We start from the raw sequence: 19,881 nt of genomic DNA on the forward strand, positions 1-19,881 counted from the left end.
AAAGATTCTCTGCCATTTGGCCTCAAGAGCTTGGAACCTAATTCCAACTTTGGCCACTTTCCAGGAAAGGCAGATATGTGCAACTAAGACAACCACCTTTGTTTAGAAAAGTATCGCACCAGAAATGACAAGGGAGTGTTCCAAAGTACTACCTAAGCAAGTCACCTACTTGACCGAACATGGGAGGGGGAGACATCTTGATGCTAAGAGCAATTTGACAGTGGGACTGGGGTCTATGATTTCACAATCAAATGTTGATTTGCAGATGGACATACCTGTTTCAGAGACTAGAATTCTGTCTAGTCAGACCAATGCCAGACATACTTTAAAGGGGGAAGGCCTGGTTCAGGGGCAGAGCACCTGCTTTGCATGCAAAGGTTCCAGGCTCAAGCCATGGAGTCTCCAGGTAGGGTTGGGAATATCTCCTATCTGAAACCCTATTGAGCTACATGGATCAATGATCTGACTTGGTATAAGGCACCTTCCTATTTTCTCCCTTTGAAACAAGCATTTGAAATATGTTCTGCCCCCAGATAAGACAACCTTTAGCTGAACACTGATTTGTTATTTCCCCCCCAATTTTTGCTTCAGTCATTAGCAAAGATGACTCCTTTGGTCAGGATCAAGATCAGCACACTGAAAACTTATATGTTAATCCCCACCCACCCTGTAAACCTTAAACAAAAACCAATGAATGGTCTGGGAAGTTCATTTGACAAACTGAATGATTGTGTGATAGGGTGTGAATGATGAATCTTCGCCCAAAGAAAGCTGGAGATACTCTTCGGAGTGTGCCAGCCTGCCAGGACCAAGCATGATTGAGAGCTTTGTCACTGACTTCACAGGTATTCCCAATTTATCTTTATAAGGTACTGGCTTTCCTTTTCTTAATCATCATATAGATAGCCAATGCTGGAACTGCAAGGGGGAAAAGAAGAAGAAGAAAAGATTTGTCTGAATACTATGGTGATGTTGTTAATTGTATTGCTAAATTCTAGCAAAAACAATAATGAAGACCTCCCTCCCCTGCACACTTCACGGGGCTAAAACCTGAAGAGAAGGCTAGTGAGCAATAAATATAAAATCAGTAAGTACAGCCTATGAACTACAAATTTCTTTGGGTTTGGAAAGCTTCTCAGCAAAAAGGTCCAAACTGCTCTTTGCAAGAATGGCATGGATCCCACTATATCAGGATGTCCAAATGTTGTTGGACACCTACTCCCATCAGTCCCAGGAAGCATGGCCTATGGTAGGGATGATGGGAGTTGTAGTCCTCCAACAGCTGGAAGCGACCACATTGGCTACCCTGCTCTACATAAATCCAAGGGGCTTTCTTTCTAATAAAACTTTTATACAATGGCTCAGAATCAAAATATCAGTTTGGTGTGTGTGTGTGTGAATATATATATATATATATATATATATATATATATATATATATATATATTCTTAAACCCATCTGTCTACCTGTACACATATACACGTTTGTGATTCATATATTCCTGTTTGATGTACATTATTACCCTGTACAGTGATACCTCAGGTTAAGTACTTAATTCATTCTGGAGGTCCGTTCTTAACCTGAAGCTGTTCTTAACCTGAAGCACCACTTTAGCTAATGGGGCCTCCTGCTGCTGCCACACCGCTGGAGCCCGATTTCTGTTCTTATCCTGAAGCACGATTTCTGTTCTTATCCTGAAGCACTATTTCTGGGTTAGCGGAGTGTGTAACTTGAAGCGTATGTAACCTGAAGTGTATGTAACCCGAGGTACCACTCTACATCTTTTCAAGGAATGGACATTTACAAATGAATAAAGTTCAGAGAAGAATACAAACCTTATACTGCCGCACATTCCCTTCTGCTACGAGATGGTGTTCATTCTCAGGTGTGATGCAGTATGCTAGTCTCTACAAAGGAGCACAGGCAGAGGAGAAGAATCACTTTAAGGAAAATTATACTTGCATATTGATGACGGAATGAAGCTCTTGACTTCTATTTTTATTTTTAGTAATAAAAACACACTTTAGTTAGTGCGGGAGTAAACACATCACAAGTTACACAGACATCTTTGGCTGCATGTGAGGATTCTGTGGCACCACAGCACCTTAAACAAAAGGCAGGAGTGGGACACAGAAAGCTTAGTGGCAAATAACATAACCTGCTTTGAACCAGCTTTGCAATAGAAGATGCTGGGAAGTGAAAAGCAAGAGAGGGAAAATTGTGCCTTCATGCTTTCTTACTGAAAGGCTGAAGTGCATCTAAAGTGAACGTGACAGCACTGAGAAGGCTTTCCCATGGCAGTGACAGGAAAATTAATATGATCACAAAACTTAATTCTGCACAGTTTAGGGATGGTAATTGGGAAGCGAGCACAGTGCAATTGCAATGCAGAATAATGGGAGACATTTTTTCACCATAGAAACCAAGGCTCTTTTTTTGAAAGTGTAGATAAACCAAATATGATAAATGTTGGGTTCTGTATCCTTATACCAGTGCTGGTTAACCTGTGCCCCCACCCCAATGTTGTTGGACAGCAACTCTCATCAGACTTTGCCAGCATGGTCAGGTCAGGGTGATGGGAGCTGTAGTCCAACAATGTCAGGAGAGCCACAGGTTAGGAACATAGAAAGCTGTTTTATACTGAGTCAGACAGTTGGTCCGTCTAGCTCAGAATTGTCAACACTGACTGCCAGTGGCTCTGCAGAGTTTCAGGTAGGGCTTCCCTCCATCCTTACCTGGGGGATTGAACCTGGAGGGGCCTGCATGCAAGGAAGATGCTCTACCACTGAACTAGAACCCTTTGCCATCACTGGTCTACAGAGAGAGTTTTGAAATAACAGCTGGGATTTAAATTTGGAAAAGGAGTCACTGTCACCGCATCTGTCCCAGTCTTGACCTCTGTCTTGACCACTTTTGCTCAAGCCACATTCCCATTACTTTGCAAGTGATTTGCCTCCATTAACAACTTAAGTGTGAAAAAACTGCAGAGAAGGGTTTCTTCCATTTATTTTCACATCTGGTGTGTGGAAGAATTTCCTGTAACTCATTTTCTGTAATAGAATTTATTTTCACATCCAAGGCAAGGAAGTGTATCTTAAAAGCTTCCCCATTATATTTTGCTTCTATACATTATTATCACGTTTTATTCACTGATATACCACTTAATGCCAAAATAGACCCTCAGGGATGCACTTGTGGGTAGGGGGTGGGTGTTAATGGATCTCCCCAACACTTTTTTTCTGATGGAAATCACATCCCTCCCAGTCTGAAGCTTCTATTAGTCCCGGCACATTCAAGGAGCAAATTTCAAATCATAGAAATGGCATAAAAGAAATGCTCAACCAATTCCACTCCTTAATTTAATCTCTGCAGATGTTTTGAGGTTAAGAACAAGTTGCTAGGAGAGCCAACAGGGTGCCCTCTAGACTACAACTCACATCATCCTTGCCTATTGGCTACACTGACTGGGGCTGATGGGAAATGGAGTCCAACAGCACCTGCAGGGCACCAAATTGGCTATCATCGTGCTAGAAAACGAGATGATGGCTCTCATGCCTAGCTTGTCCTTTAATAGGTCAGGTCCTGGGGTGTTTTAGCTTCCAAACTTCCAGAACAGGAAGTAGAAAAAGAGTCTTAAATCCCTTCTTGAAATGGCAAATTACTTAAAAGCTGCTTCCGAAAGGTCACCTATCTGCAAAAGTGTTTGTGGAATTAAAGAAAGCAAACTCTTAGCTTAATACTGGCGATTTTCATTTCACAAAGAACATTTCCATGACATTTCACTGCTTGGCCACTCACTTGTTTAAAGGTCCCTCGCGCCTTCAATAATTTATAGAGGGCATACGCAGGCACAAGGATCATTGATGACAATGCTATTCCCCATCCGACAGAGTTGGCCCAGGGTGGGAAGACGTACTCATCGTAGGTCAGAGGTTTAAAAGTGACAATGCTGGCTATTACCACAAACTGTGGGAAATAAGAGGAGAAAGTTATGATCAATTTCCTTTGAACCATATGTTTATTCCAAGATAAAATAAAGGAGACTCTTCAGGTGTCTCCTCAGAATAACAACAACAACAACAAGCCACTCTTGACCCTAAGGTCCCAAGGCAGCTTACAACAATTAAAGCACAATGTTAAAAACATTTTAGAAGAATTTACAATCACAGAAATAAGGTGGGTCCTAAGATATTTATCTCTCAAATATCAAAAGCCAGGCTAAAGTGGTGTATCTTCAGTATATGATGAAAGCTGTGTAATGAAGGTGTCAGACACACTTCTGTTGGGAGGGAGTCCCACAACTTAGAGGCTTCCACAGAGAATGCCCTCTTCCAGGCCGCCACCACCTATGCTTCTGAGGGCAATGGAACAACCAAGAGGGCCTTCTCTGCCATTCTCAACACCCAGGAGAGTCTGCAGGGAAGGAGGTGGCCTTTATGGTTACCTCCATCCTCTGGATCCTTCCCCAACCTTGGATTCCCAGATCTTATTGGATGACAACTCCTGTCCTCACTTGTCCATTGGCCCTGCTGGGTGGAGAGGATGAGAGTTGTCATCCAAGAAGATCTGTGGACAGAAAATTAGCAAAGGCTGCTGTAGAACTCTGAAGCTTATTTTGTAATTTGAAGATGACGGGTTTAGTGTAAAATAAGCATACAATATTCATCTGCAATCATATTAGTGACCACACAATAATTCTCGGCACTTACATTAGTCACCAAACGGCTTATCAAACTTCCTATAAATGCTTCCACTTGAAAAGTAATATGATAGAATCACCTTAGAGAATTGGCTTTACAATTGACTCACAGCTGGGCTTTACCCCGTCTACAGAGGAACAGTATATACACATGCTCGATTTTAAGGACAGGAAAGTGAAATATGTAAGAAAAGACCAGTGTCAAACCCAGTGAAGGGAAGGAGTGGAACAAAGTGGCTGGAAAGGGAGGGTGGACAAAGGGGTGTACAGATCTTTATTTTATATATTTAATAAATCCATATACCTCCCCCCCCCAGCACTCAAAGTGGTGTACTGTAAATGGTTCTCTTCCCCATTTTATCCTCACAACCACTGTGAGGCTGAGAGGAGGCAGTGACTGGCCCAAGGGGACCCAGTGAACTTCATGGCTGAGCAGAGATTTGAACCCTGGTCCCCAAGCTGCTAGTCTGACACTCTAACCACTACACCATTTTGATGTGCGAAGGTGCCTACCCATTGACTTGCCCCGAACAGTCTTCTACCTGAGAAGGAAGAGCTTTGAATGTCCCCTGGCCTAGGCACACCCATTTTGTAGTGGGAGCCCACTTATCTGTATCACAATCCAAAAACTCAGTGTCTTCTCTCATCCCAAAATTCCAATTGCTTCTGCTGTCTAGCCTCACCATGCGCTTGTCGATTGTGGCATTCTCAGCTATCAAACTTAACAGCACGAGTGCAAATGGCAACCTCAGAAAGGGGACAAGACCCGATGTACCTCATTGTTTAATATTGAGTGTCAAGTTAAATCTTGTCACAGAAGAAAAGCCCGAAAGGGTTTTGATTTGCCTATAATGTTAGCTATTAGGCTTGTCGCTCAAACATCAAATTAAGGGCATTAGATGTCGGAGAAGAAGCTTCAACGTGAGTTTATAGTCTTTGCTGGTAGCATGCCATCTTTGGAACAGAAAACAAGCAAGCAAACAAAAACACCACTGCCATAACCCGGTAAAAGCTGGATGCTGAACAATAGAATCATAAAGCTGGAAGGTATCCTCACCTAGTCCAACACACTGCAAAGCAGGAGTCAAAGCTAAAGAGTCCTTGACAGATGGCCATTCAGCCTCTGTTTAAAAACCTCCAGTGAAGGCCAACCCACCACTTTCTGAGGTGGTCCATTCCACTGTTGAACAGCTTTTACCATCAGAAAGTTCTTCCTAATGTTTAACTAGAATCTTATTTCCTGTCATTTTTTACTACTGAACGCAAATGCACATAACGGTCACAAATCCAGATTATCACAGTCTATAAGAAATCAAGTTGCAGCAGACTTAACTTAAACTTAAAATAAGACTAAAACCTTAACAATACCGTATATACAGACCACCACACCAGAAGAAAAGAGAGACAGAAAGTGAAACCTAGGCTCATTCTGGCCTATTATTATAGTCAGCATGACCTTGACAGAAATAGATAACAAAACCAGTTTGAACCAGCTGTTCAGCTTCTCTGAAGGAATAACCCAAACATCAGGAACCTTCTGCTTGTTTCCAGACAGGATAGAAGCTTGATTGTTAGCTAGAAACTTCCAGCTTGCACTAGCTTGTCTCATACAGAGAAGCTTCTAGAACCTTCTTGAATTAGAATAGGAAAGATCTCTACACTTTAAACCAATACTTCCTGTACCAATAAATGGAAATCTGACAGTCCTACCATCTGGAGCAGCAGAAAACAAGCTTGTTCCATCTTTCATGTGACAGCCCTTCAGATATTTGAAGATGGTTTTCATATTACCTCTCAGGCTTCTCTTCTCCAGCCTAAACTTACCCAACTCCATCTTTACACTAAAGCAAGAGATTTGCTTCCAGGAAGCTACTATGGACTAGAAATAGACAAAATTCTCAATTTCAGTTTCCATCATTTTTCCAGTCTCCCTCCCCCACCCCTTTTCCACATCAGGTTGCAATTTCCCCACCACTAACATTTGAAAGCACATTTATCCTTAATATATATATTTACTACATTCACACTCACTTCACTTGACATCTGGAATAAAAAAAATTAAAGATGTTTTGGGTTGATCTGCTCTTTTTTTTTTGTTTCCAATTAAAAAGAAAAAAGAAACCATCTGCTGCTCATCACTGCAATTAGATAGTATGTGTGTTTTCATCTTCTTCAAATCTTATGAGAGCAAAGAGCCCAGAAAGGTGGGACACATCTGTTATTTATTTATATTTCATTTGAAAAAGATGCACTTAATGGTCTTACAGAGTCCCATGATTAGAAGTAGTGGAGTAGGGGATCTTCAGATTTTGAGTGGGAAATTAAAAAGGGAAATGTTAACAAAAGTGGGTTGTGAGTGTTCCAAGCAGAAACATCTTCCATGTGTTGAAAATTTTAAATGACGCCAAACGGCTTACTGTTTCCCCCCCTTTTAAAATTAATAAACAAATATCTCATTTTCAGATTCTATTTCCCACCACCAGCACCTTTGCAGCAGCTGAAGATTGAAAATAAAACAACAAAACCAGACCCACAAACAAAACTGTGAAACTTCCATTCAACAACAGTCCAGTTACTGATCACTCTTTCCCATTAATCTTCATGTTCCTGCACCTATGGAACAATCTATTTCTTGTTCAAAACCCATTAACGCGTGCAGTTCTGAAGCCCTGCTCCTTTCAGTAGAACTGTGCAGAGCAATTTCAAGTTGAAGGTGTCCAAGGTCAAGGGAGATTCAAACGCAGAAGAAGGTTTTTGATATTGTAGATGGCTGGCGGGTGCAGACAACCGACAGCATGTGACCTCCCTCCCTGCTAAAACATCTGCACTGTCTGTTTGATGCTGCCAGGGAAGGTTTAAAGCTCTTGTATTACTATACAAAGCCCTAAACAGCTTGGGTCCAGGATGCCTGAAGGTCTGCCTGAGCTCTTACATCCCAGCCTGATCACTGAGATCATCCAGAGGAGCACAGTTAGCTGTCTCCAATATTACAGAGCCCTGACTAGCTTCAATGAGAAGTTGGGCTTTTAGTATTGCTGGTCCCTTGCTTTGGAATACTCTTGCAGCAGAGATGCAGCAGGCATCTTGCTTTTGACTTTCAGGCATCTTTGAACAGTATTTTTTATGCTGTCTGGCCTTTGCAGCTGCTTAAACTTTCTTGATTAGCCAGTTATTAGCTGTGATTCCTGTATCACAGAGGGTTGCTCTAGACGACTCTTGGTGTGCCTTCCAACTTTACAATTCTATGATTAATATTAATGCTTATTTTATTTTTTTCTATGGTGCTTTACGTTCCTAGTCTTATACACGGGAAAATACAGTATTTTCTAGGGTACTACACCACACAGGAAGTCTGTATGAACAGAAAAGGCTCCCCATTTTATATGGTCACCATCCAGTTCATGGAAGGCACTGAGGTTGAGCTAGGATGCTCATCCCCACTCTACCGGATTGTAGGTTTCTTATACATGAACATGTCTGGGCCAGGACCCACATCTCTGATCTATACCAGAAGAGGCAGGGGAGCAAACCATGTCACAGGGGTAGTCAATGTGGTTCCCTTCATATGTTGCTACTGGACTATAGCTTCTGTCACCATTGGTCATGTCAGATAAGGCTGATGGGAGCTGAAGCCCAACATCATGTGGAAAGGCACCGCTTTGGCTATGCCTGCCATAGATTCACATGCTCTATCATTCCTATTAAAACATCTGAAAGGCTTACCAATAAAAAAGCAGGGCTCACGAATTTCCAACAAAGTCTCCAGTAGAGGCCTGGTTTGAAGCCCATCATTTGCTGGATGTCTTCACTGAATCTGTCCACACCTGAAGGTTGACCACAAATATAAGACAGAAGCAGACAACGCATGGATACATTTGACAACAACAGCCACTGCAATGCTTGATGTTCACACTGCTTGCTTGCCACCCCACTTAAAGCTGATAAGCTGTTCAAATATGACTCATGTTCTGTGGCATCATCAAAAGGATGGTGCTCTATGAAATGATGGCCAAATGACTGCCATCTTGAAGTCACTGAATCCAATGAGATTTAAACAATTTGCTGCAGTTCCTGTGTGTGCTTATTTGGGAGTAAGTCCCAGGAACTCGGGGGGGGGGAGGGGGAGGGACTAAGCTCTGGTAAGGTTTCATACATTTGGAATGCTGTCAAGTAGCAAATCACAGCAAAGGTTTGTCCTCTCTAAAACCCTAATTCAGCTCAATTGTTGTAAGCAAAGTCCCTTAATTCTACAAAACTTTTCCTAACATCTGTTAGTATGAGGGTTTTTAAAAACAAAGTACCATTATTTACAATGTTAATTAGCAAATCTAGTTAGGGTTCTGCTGAAATGGGCACATTTTTCCATTTTGCAATGGCGAAAAAGTCACTTCTTTTTATGATTTTCTAGGAGTTCTCCAAAAAGGGAAAGGCATCATGCAGCAACATCTGCAATGCAGCACCATAACAGCACCAAGTTCCTAATGTTAGAATCATAGAATTGGAGAGTTGGAAGGGACCCCCAGGGTCATCTAGTCTAACCCCTAAAGTTGTCCATGGTATTTGGGTTCTCCCATGTGCCTCTTTTTCAGGAAGAAGCCAGCCCAGGAAAATGGAACTAAAGCAGGGAAGAGGGAAAATAATGCCAGAGAACCAGAAGGAAACGTGCACATTTTGCCCCTCCCTAAAATCCCTTTGCTGCCCAAAATGACAGTCAGACATATAAGAATATCCACTCAATTTGCAAACACCACAGTTTATCCATGTAATAACAAATTCTTATTTGTAATCATTCTTTGTAAAAACTCTTACATGCAGTCATTCTTTCCCCACATCAACTGACACAGGTATAGCTTAAGCTGCCATCAAAACATTTCAGAAAAACTTCCTTTGGCTAGTGCTAAAATGTCAAGTGCGCTTTTCAGCTAAACAGAGTTTTCTGCGGGTCAATAAGGCAACTGGGCATTGAAGGAAGGGGATGGCTGGTGTGTGTGTGTGTGTGAGAGAGAGAGAGAGAGATCAACTCCGAAGATAGTAGGTGGGCAGAGCTATGCCAGATTATACAATGATCAATTTTAACATTCCCTACAGCCATAATACAGGGACGCGGGTGGCGCTGTGGGTAAAACCTCCGTGCCTAGGACTTGCTGATCGCATGGTCGGCGGTTCGAATCCTCGCGGCGGGGTGAGCTCCCGTCGTTCGGTCCCAGCTCCTGCCCACCTAGCAGTTTGAAAGCACCCTTAAGTGCAAGTAGATAAATAGGTACCGCTTTATAGCGGGAAGGTAAACGGCGTTTCCTTGTGCTGCGCTGGTGCTGGCTCGCCAGCTGCAGCTTCGTCACGCTGGCCACGTGACCCGGAAGTGTCTTCGGATGGCGCCGGATCACGGCCTCTTAAGCGAGATGAGCACGCAACCCTAGAGTCGGACACGACTGGCCCGTACGGGCAGGGGTACCTTTATTTTTTTTTACAGCCATAATAAATTATGTTTTACAGAGCAATATGTCAACAACAAAAATCACCTCTTAGCTTCCTAAAACAGTTGACTTGAAAGTCTCCGCTCATACTGATCCACAGGGGGGAATCAGCCTTTTACCTTCTATAGCTGATCATGTATCTGTCTACATTGACTGGTAGTAACTCTCCAGAATTTTAGGCAGCAGACCTACCTGGAAATTGAACTCTGCAGGCATAGAAGATGCACCACCACTGAGTCATGACCCTGGTCTAATGTAGGGAGCTGCCTTCTACCCAGCCAGACCACTGGTCTATTCTATTAGACATATTTTAAACTGCATTGGACAGAGGAACATAGGAAGATGCCTTATTCACTGAGTCAGACAGCTGGTTCATTTAGATTAGTGTATTGTCTATATCATAGGGATGCAGGTGGCGCTGTGGGTTAAACCACAGAGCCTAGGACTTGCCAATCAGAAGGTTGGCGGTTCAAGTCCCCGCAAGGGGGTGAGCTCCTGTTGCTCGGTCCCTGCTCCTACCAACCTAGCAGTTCGAAAGCACGTCAAAGTGCAAGTAGATAAATAGGTACCGCTCTGGTGGGAAGGTAAATGGCATTTCAGTGTGCTGCTCTGGTTCGCCAGAAGCGGCTTAGCCATGTTGGCCACATGACCTAGAAGCTGTACGCCGGCTCCCTCGGTCAATAAAGCGAGATGAGTGCCGCAACCCCAGAGTTGGTCACGACTGGACCTAATGGTCAGGGGTCCCTTACCTTTATTGTCTATATGATAAGGAGTGGCCTTTTAGGATATCAGGCAGGGGTCTCTCCCAGCGCTATCTGGAGATACCAGGGCTTGAACCTGAGACCTTTAGAATACAAAATGTGTGCTCTACCACTGAGCTATGTGCAGCAGTAAATTTGAATAGGAGCATAGGAAGCTGCCTTATACTGAGTCAAACCATTGGTCCATCAAGCTCAGCACTGTTTACACTGGCAGGCAGCTGCTCTCCAAGGTTTCAGGCAGGAGGTTTCCCCAGTCTGACCTGGATACACCAGGAATTGAACCTGGGGCCTTTTGTGTGTAGAACTTCCAAAGGGAAGGGGATATGAGCAAGAGAAGGAAGAATGGTAGTAATTAGGAAAGAAATAGTTCTAAGAAATGAACAGTCTGGCTAATTGCAGAGAGTCAATGACATGAACTGCAACCAAAAGGAAACTATTCTAAAAGGCCAGTAAATCTGAGTTCAGGAGGAGTAAATAACTTCTGAGTCCAAAGAAGATAGGGATGTTGTTAATGTCATATTCTTTGATCAGCAAACTCCAACAGATATGCCATAACCTCAGTCACATCCCAGCATTTATACTTAATGCAGGGAGAGTAGAGGCCCATTTATAAGCAGCAAAGCAAAAGGCATAGGATGAATTTCACACAACAAACGTTGACCTTGTTTCAACTTTGAGAGGACTGAAGCTATGTTGTCCGTTACACTGAAGAGGAGACAGCTGAATCAAAGAGGAAAGAATCTGGAGGATTAACAAGTGAGTCAAAGAGATGAAGAAGAAATGCAATCTCTATGGAAGGTGTTGATTAACGTCGAGCTTTTTATAGGGACAGTTTGAAATGATATGGTGCATGAAGAATTACTTCCATGAACCTGGTTACAGGCCTTTTAATGCAGATGGGGAAAGGGGTGAGGGAGGATGCAACAACCCGCATCATCTTGTTTGGATGATCGTGTCCTCATTGCTCTTTTGGAGTTTCCAAAGCACTTAGGAGGTCTTTAGCAGAAGAACTGAAAGATGAGAATGTGTGTGACCAAGCAGAGGCGTTTGATGTGGGAAAGGAATGGTAAGAACAAAGGGAGAAAAGTTCATAAGAAAACCATTTAAGAAGGCACCTGGCTATGACCAGAGAAAAAAGGAAGGGTGGGGGTGTGGGGGTGAAATTCATTCCGTGATGGCAATAATGTGGAGCGTTCTCATTTCCGGACCTCTTGTTTCAATAGAATGGGAGATAATTTTGAGGAGAGCAATGAAGAGAAGAAATTTAGCAAAAAGGCGGGGAAGGGTCTCGTGGCTCAGACTAGGCTAGGGAGCACCTCCACTGATGCAAACCTTTTAAAACAGTGATAGGGAAGAGGCAATCCTCCAGATGTTGTTGGATCTTTGCTCCCATGAATTGCAGGAGGTTGGACAAGATGATCCTCGGGCTCCCTTCAGACTCTATGATTCTATAACTTTCTATCTCTGACCATTGGGACTGAGGGGACTTGTCATGTAACAACTTGTCGATGGTACTAGGTTCCCTACTCGAAAGAAAGAAAGAAAGAAAGAAAGAAAGAAAGAAAGAAAGAGGGATCCAGTCTTAGGCACATTACATTCAAAGCACTATGATTCCACTTTAAGAGCCATGGCTTCCTCCAAATATTCCTGGAGACTGTAGTTTGTTAAGGGTGCTGAGAGTTGTCAGGAGAGCCCTACTCTGCTTACAGCTTGCTACAATCCCCAGAGATTCTTGGGAAGAGGGACTGACTGTGGTTTAGCTATCCAACCCTCTCCCCAGGGAACGCTGTCCTAGCAGAGCTTGAGCTGCCCTGCAATCACATGCATTTATACAACATGATGGGAACAGTGTAATTGAGGGCATAATTAACGCCGTGCTCCCAGCCTTCAAGGTAGTAGTCTGTCAGAAGCTCCCTCGCTCTTACCTCTTGGCAGGCGCATGTGTGATTAAAAAGCCATTTCCCCCCAGGTTGCCCTGCTGTGTTTAGTAAACTCTCTAAAGAGCTGTTATAATAAATACAGCTTCAGCAAGCTTTTCAAGCCCAGGTTATCTAAATGCATTCATTTTCATTTGCAGGAGAAGGAGGAGAGACATCTGGCTGGCTGGCAGTGTTATGATCGTCTACACAGTGGGAAAGAGGGGGAAAATTAATCTCTCTGTGTCTCCTTTACTCTACTGGTCTGTGTTTATGTCCTTTGGCTATTTGACATACAGAAAGCATCAGAGGGCAAAGCTCTGTTCTCTGATGTTGAATTGCAACTAATCTCAAAAAGCTGAGCTGAGTGTGTAAATAAAGGGAGTCTTTGACCTGATGTTTTGGTCTCTGTCTGATAGACAGCAGATGAAGACGTCAAAGAAAAAAGAAACACCTCCGTTTGGACTGGACTATTGCATAAGGCTGATGGGAGGCTCACAATATTATATTGATTTGTAGATAATATAAAATGCATATGAAAAAACCAGCCTATTGAAAACTAGATGTCGAGGAGAAAGGCCATAACATGCCTTTCATGTGCATATTCTAGTATATGGGAATGGAGACTTTTGTTCAATAGGCAATCACACTGATCCCATGAGCTGCAGCCTGATGTCATACGTTCCAGAGCTAGGGATGGAGGAGAAATTCAATTCAGCTTGCATTTAATAGTGAACTTCCATAACATGCACTTTTCAAAACTGTGTGAGAACTGAAACACAGCTGTCTCTTGAAGTTGGCACTTCTTAGAATTTTTCAGTTTAGTTTTCCAATCAAACAGTGTTTACCAAAATGCATATGGCAGAGGTGAAATGTGCATAAAAATCAGCAACTGAAAACAACATACAGAAACGCATTATGTTAGGGAAAACAGCTGGCGAAATATCGACATTAGTCAAAACTGCGCACAAAAAGTATGATGATCAGGAGAAAACTTCACTAAATTTCTGACAAATTTTCATGAGATGTGTTTTTAATGAGGATATAGATTTGCCCCCCTCCCCCTGTAATACTGGAACCTGAGCCATTCAATGAAGCTGAATGGTGGGAGATTCAGGACAGGCAAAAGGAAGGACTTCTTCACCCAGCACATACCTGCTAAGGTTCATCTGCAGGAGACGGCTACAGCATTCATGCCCTGCTTTGGGCTTCTCATAGGAATTTGGTTGGCCCCAGTGGAAAAAGAATGCTGGTCTAGATAGCCCCTTTGTCTCTTCTTCTTTGATTCTTGTTCATCCACATTCCCTTTCTCTAAACTACTATGATGTTACTGTAGCAATTACTTTGGGGAAAAACACTGCAGTTTACTCTGACCGGTTGCAGTCATAAACAATTGGAACAATCCTCCCCCACCGCTGGCTCACCATAAAACCAGGAGACGCCAATGGCTTCTATTAAAACAGCAAACAAGATGGACGTCCCAGCAGCAAATGTGTCCAACAGAGTCAGTATGTAGATTCCACCCTAAGTAACAAGAAGAAAGCATCCAATAAAACAAGCAGCCCAGAAATACTCGAACACTCAAAGCTCTGATTGGATGGGATCTAATTTGCTTGATAACCGATGTAACCAATCTATTTCAGTCCTAGGAGAGTCTGACTCAATACAGACCAGGTTCCCCTCCCCCCAACCTGGTGTCTGTGATGGACAGACCATTGGGTTATCATCCTGGAGGCTGTTGGCCAATCATGCAGAGTAAAAGTAGGAAGAGACAGATTTAAAAGAAACAGTGATGTCATGGGGAATGATAAGTAAAGAACATCAACTTGAACTCTGGGAGTGGGAGAGGGGGATATAAATGCAATAAATACATTACTAATTTTTAATTCTGTAATTTGAATCTCTCACTGGAGCATAAGACAACAGGATTTTCTCTATCATCTATGTATTGGATCGGCAGCAGTTTCTGGCCATTGCGCCAAATTGTTAACTCCCCAACACAAAATTTGATGGAAGGATTGGCAGCTATCCACTTGGTAGTCACTTGAGTTGTTGCCCAAGAATAGACACAGACTTCCCAAAGGGACACTTACATTTGTTATGCAAAAGAGAGCAACGAGGAAGGTGCCAAAGGAGACCCCAAATGTGAAAAGTTTTCTATGTCTTTTTAGGATGTGGAAATCATCTGCTAAGCCGGTGATGACAGCTTCCATGCCACCCATCTAAAAAGAAAAAGAAAATATAAAAAGAAAATTGCAGGTTAGCAAAAATGCTTTATCATTTAACCTTCTCCCATTTTTATTTTTATTTTAAAAAAAACTGGTATAAATTAATTACTCCAAGGGTGGCATCCAATGCAAGTCCTACGCAGAGTAGACCTAGAAGTAAATGGACATGGCTAACTTAGGATCATTTATTTCAGTGGGTCTACTCTGAGTAAGATTCCCAGAGTTCTTTGTGAAAAGGAATTGATTGTTAAACCATTCTGAAATTGTAGCTCTGGCAGGGGAATAGGGGTCATCTAACAATTATTGGCACCCTTAAGAAACTACAGCTCCAAGAATCCTGGAGAGTCACTGTGAATCAGTATAGACAATACCGAAATAGAAAGATTAATGATCTGACTCTATACTGAGTATAAGGCAGCTTTCCATGATCCAAGATCCACCAAATCTGGCTTCTGTCTCTAACTCTGGAGCTACCTTGAGAGTCAAATTGGCCAAGGGAAACTCATCAGATGAGCAAAATGGGAGATGGCTATTTTCTGCTGTTTGCCACAAACATCTGGTAATCAAAGATATCTTGTATCCAGACATGAGAGGTTCCATATGACATCTAATGACAATGGACAGACCAATCCTTCATGAATTTAACTAACCCTCGCTAAGAAAACCTATTAAGTGTATGACCAAATGCCACATCCTGTGTGATTGAATTTCGCAAGTCAATTATCTGTTGTGCAAGTTTTTCCTTTTTTCCTTTTTTTTTGGGGGGGGAGGGGGCCTGTCTTGAACCTATTACCAATTAGTTTCATCATGATCCAAGAGCTAGTAAAATGAGAGGGAACAACAGCAACCACTCTCTATAGCCAACATCTCCTCATAGGAATGATTTCGGACATGTAAACAAAACTACCTCTCCATGCAGCACATATAATAATAATAATAATAATAATAATAATAATAATAATAATAATAATTTATTATTTATACATACAGTAATTAAACTATGGCACTCCCTCCTATGGGTGAGGGGTACTGTCATAGCGACCAACTTGAATGCCTTTAAAATAGGGTTGGACAAATTCATGAAGGAGAAGGCTAGCCACAATGGCTATTCTCTACTTCAGGCATAGGCAAGCTTGGCCCTCCAGATGTTTTGGGACTACAGCTCCCATGATCCCTAGCTAACAGGACCAGTGGTCAGGGATGATGGAAATTGTAGGTCCCAAAACATCTGGAGGGCCGAGTTTGCCTATGCCTGCTCTACTTCTACAGTCAGATGTGGTAATGCTTCTGATTACTAGTTGCTGGAAACCTCATGAGGGGAGCACAGGTGCCAATTATAGGGGGCCTTGGGGCCTGGACACCCACAGTTTTTGCACAACATGGGCTCCAACACAACTTCCAGTTTCTACCTTATGCTGACATACATTGGGTCTCTTGCTTCCTCCTGATAAATGACTGGTGTCTTTCAAGCTTTTATTCCTCTTGAAAGGTGATGGAACGGCAATAGCCCCCCTGAGCATCACAGTCAGTCAGTCACCCTACTGTAGTTTGAAGGCTCTGTTTGTTTTTCCCAGAAGTGAACTCTTGATTTAAATATAGAAATCTTGATGCCACTCCAGCATCAAGAACAAGAAGGACTGAGTGCAGTTAGAGTGCTCTGAATATATGGGGCAAGTCTGAAGTTTCAGCAAGCCACTTAATCCCAGGTAAAGAAAGTAAAGACAGACACTTATGAAAGTTCCCCCATGCCACTGGTTCCCCTTCTCTAAAGCTCTCTTAATATGGTAACAGACGTTGAGGGATCTGATTGTGAAATTACATTTAGGTCACTGAAATCCATGATGAAATGACTGAGATTCATTTAACTATTATTGTTCAAGCACCAGCCATAAACACAGGCTGAATCCAGATAGAAATGAAATCCTAGTAAAACTTTACTGAGGCAGCTAAGCAAAAACAGTGCGTGATTTGAGAAAAGAACATCGGGGTTTTGTCTTTCTTATTTCAGGCCTTGTACATAGCAGAGAGACATTCAACTAACCACACAGAGGAAAGCTCCCCCAGAACTACATAATCAACCAGAGAGTGTGCTAACTCAGCAACTTCATGCTGCTCTGCTTGAAGGCTAAGCAACACCTCCTCCACCACCACCATCTTGGTTGGCCTGGCTTACTGATCACAGAAATAACCCTTAAGTTAAAAACTGAATGATCTCTGCTGTGGGACCTCTTACATAAATGGAGCAGCAGTGTGGGAGTGCCATTCATATATGTGTGTGAATAAAGAATGTTGCAAATGAAAAATAACACATACTTACAGAACTGTCAATACCCAGTGAAAGCAGCATTATGAAAAACACTATTGCCCAAAAAGTTGATCCTTTAAGGGTTGAAATAGCTTCTGGATAAATGATGAAAACTAATCCAGCTCCTGAGGAAGGAAGAAAGAAAAATAGTTTCCTAATTGCACAACTTTAAGGCAAGATTTTATATTTATATTTAATATTGGTTGGTTATGCCTTGGTTAGAGAGCCTTCTTTAATATTGTCTCTAATTCAGTTGCTTCCCTTCCTCCTCCCACCCAACCCTTGGCTGAAAAGTTATATATGCTGCATTGTAATGCTTGTATTATGTCAGCAGGTGTCACTATAGTGCTGCTTGCACAGCTTGCAATATAATGTATGTGGCCTAATCCTGCCTGGAAAGGCTTCTGCTTTGGGCCCAAAATGTGTTAAGAAAAGATTGGCTGTTTTCATGTTTGTTATAGGTAGCAACACTGTCACCTGGCATAAGAACATCAAGTGATACAGTAAAATATTATTCCCTATAAAATGAATAAGGAAACAAGCCTTGAAAATAACCAGTCTTTTCTTAACACTTTTCTGAGACAGAGAAACCTTTCCAGTTCTGCAGGATTAGACCACACTCATTTCACAGCATGCAACTCAGAAGACTGAGAGAGGCACATAGGCCAGAAGTGAAAATCTAGAGGAGAAAAAGAAGAAAAGTACTGCTTCAAGGTAGTGCAGAAGTGGTTTTGTCAACAGCACAAATAGATAGACATTGCATATAGACCAGAGAAATAAATCCCAGAGGGAACACACAAACATTAGCCAGAAATTGTACTTTGGAGCCTAGACATGTGCTTCATGTTGGGAGTGAAGCTGGTTACCTTGACCAGTTGTGGGGGGTAGAATAAACAGAAAGGCAAGATGGAATCGATGAGGGAAGAATAAGTTGCCTACAAGTAACTATCTGTAGATCATTTATTCTCAGGCTTTGCTTCCTTCCTCCTCTTCCTCCTCCAGTTAGTTAGTGTTAGACCTTCTTTTTTTTTGCGAACCACATGCCTCCATGATGGCCACATGCAATCTTGTACTCAGAATGGCTTTCTTTGCCTGCAGTAATAAACCTTACAATACTTTATTCTTTCAACCAGCAGGCTTACCAGACTATACATACTGTATAACAGCATACCATTGCTATATTTTCTGGGTAGGTGGGTCACTGTCACTTACCAAGAGAGAAAGGAGGAGGAGTGAGGTGGCAGTGTGGTCAGTGTGGTATAAACACAGTAATGGACCCAATCTGGTATTGCTGGTAGCACGTTTAAAAACACAGGAAGAGCCTGCTAGTTGAAGCCAATGGCCCATCTAGTCCAGCACCCGGTTCTCAATGTGGCCACCCAAATTCCTGTGGGAAACTCGCAAGCAAAACCAAAGCACAAGTAGCACTACCCCATCCTGTGATCTCCAGAAACTATTATTCAGTAACATTGCTGCCTCCAGCCATGGAGGTAGAGTATAGCCATGATGGCTAGCAGCCATTGATAGCCTTCTCTTCCATGTATAATCATAATTCTAAAGCCATTTAAATTGGTGGCCATCACTGCCTTCTGTGGGAGTGAGTTCCATAGATTAACCATGCTCTGTGTGAAGAAGGGCTTTCTTTGGTAGAATCTACACACATATAAAAAATGCTGTGAAAATGCTTTTTTAAAAAAATGTTTTGAATAATACATTGAATTTTGCATATCCCACTGTTGCCATCTAGTGTCACACTTGTATGCTGCACTTTACAACACATTTAAAACTGTGTAGATGAGTCATTTATCTGTCCTGAATTCTGCAACATTCAGATTCATTGGCTGTATCCTATCATGTGGCATTTTCAACTAAAAAGGAGAGGTGCATAGGTTTATGTAGTTTGAAACAAGGAAAGTGTGCAGATGCATTCTTACCTTCAGTGGCCACATCTTGAATTTTGACTTTGTATACGTGTGCCATGTAGCCCAGTATAGAAAAAATGGCAAATCCAGAGATGAAGCTAGTGACACAATTGATTGTACTGGTCATCAGCGCATCCCTAGGAGAAATCAGGAGATGATGAAAAGGCAGCAACCAGTTAAGAACCTCATGCAATGTCATTTTAGTAGAGCTAAGCACAAATTTGAAGTACTTTATACAATTTGACTACTGTTTTTTAATGCTACCACCCAGCATCACTTTACACCCAGATCATCAAATTCTGCTGACCAAAGCATGTGTTTTGAGGTGACATCTTGTGGTAGATTGCAATTTTGAGTGGACTGGTGTCAGTGTGTTAATACTCCAAGTGTCAGGAACAGAAGGCTCAGGTAGAGTCAACGGGCCTTGTCCGAGTGAAAAGAAATCTTAAGAGATCTCTACACCATTTCGGCATAGTGCTTAAAGTGTTAAGACGATGAGCCAGGTGACATGCGTTCAAAGTCTCAAGATGGCGACGGAGGCTGCAGCTTGGTCAGATTCTTCTGCTCTCAGTTAA

The 19,881-nt window shown here is 42.3% G+C and overlaps 1 protein-coding gene across 1 annotated transcript in view; it reads right to left on the reverse strand.

Annotated features, from left to right (window-relative positions):
* Positions 1 to 693: 693 nt before the first annotated feature.
* The window catches only part of SLC6A2 (solute carrier family 6 member 2), a 60,207-nt gene continuing 41,019 nt past the window's right edge, over positions 694 to 19,881 (reverse strand). Inside the window, exons 8-15 of the mRNA XM_083451884.1 lie at positions 19,319 to 19,443; positions 17,397 to 17,509; positions 14,945 to 15,073; positions 14,276 to 14,375; positions 8,424 to 8,524; positions 3,800 to 3,967; positions 1,837 to 1,908; positions 694 to 918 (exon numbers count right to left, since the gene is read on the reverse strand). Of these exons, the coding sequence (XP_083308010.1) occupies positions 895 to 918; positions 1,837 to 1,908; positions 3,800 to 3,967; positions 8,424 to 8,524; positions 14,276 to 14,375; positions 14,945 to 15,073; positions 17,397 to 17,509; positions 19,319 to 19,443 (832 nt within the window). The 3' untranslated portion in view covers positions 694 to 894. The remainder of the gene's footprint in view (positions 919 to 1,836; positions 1,909 to 3,799; positions 3,968 to 8,423; positions 8,525 to 14,275; positions 14,376 to 14,944; positions 15,074 to 17,396; positions 17,510 to 19,318; positions 19,444 to 19,881) is intronic.

The sequence above is a fragment of the Podarcis tiliguerta genome, assembly GCF_965153285.1.
Source record: "Podarcis tiliguerta genome assembly, chromosome: 8".
NCBI lineage: Eukaryota > Metazoa > Chordata > Lepidosauria > Squamata > Lacertidae > Podarcis > Podarcis tiliguerta.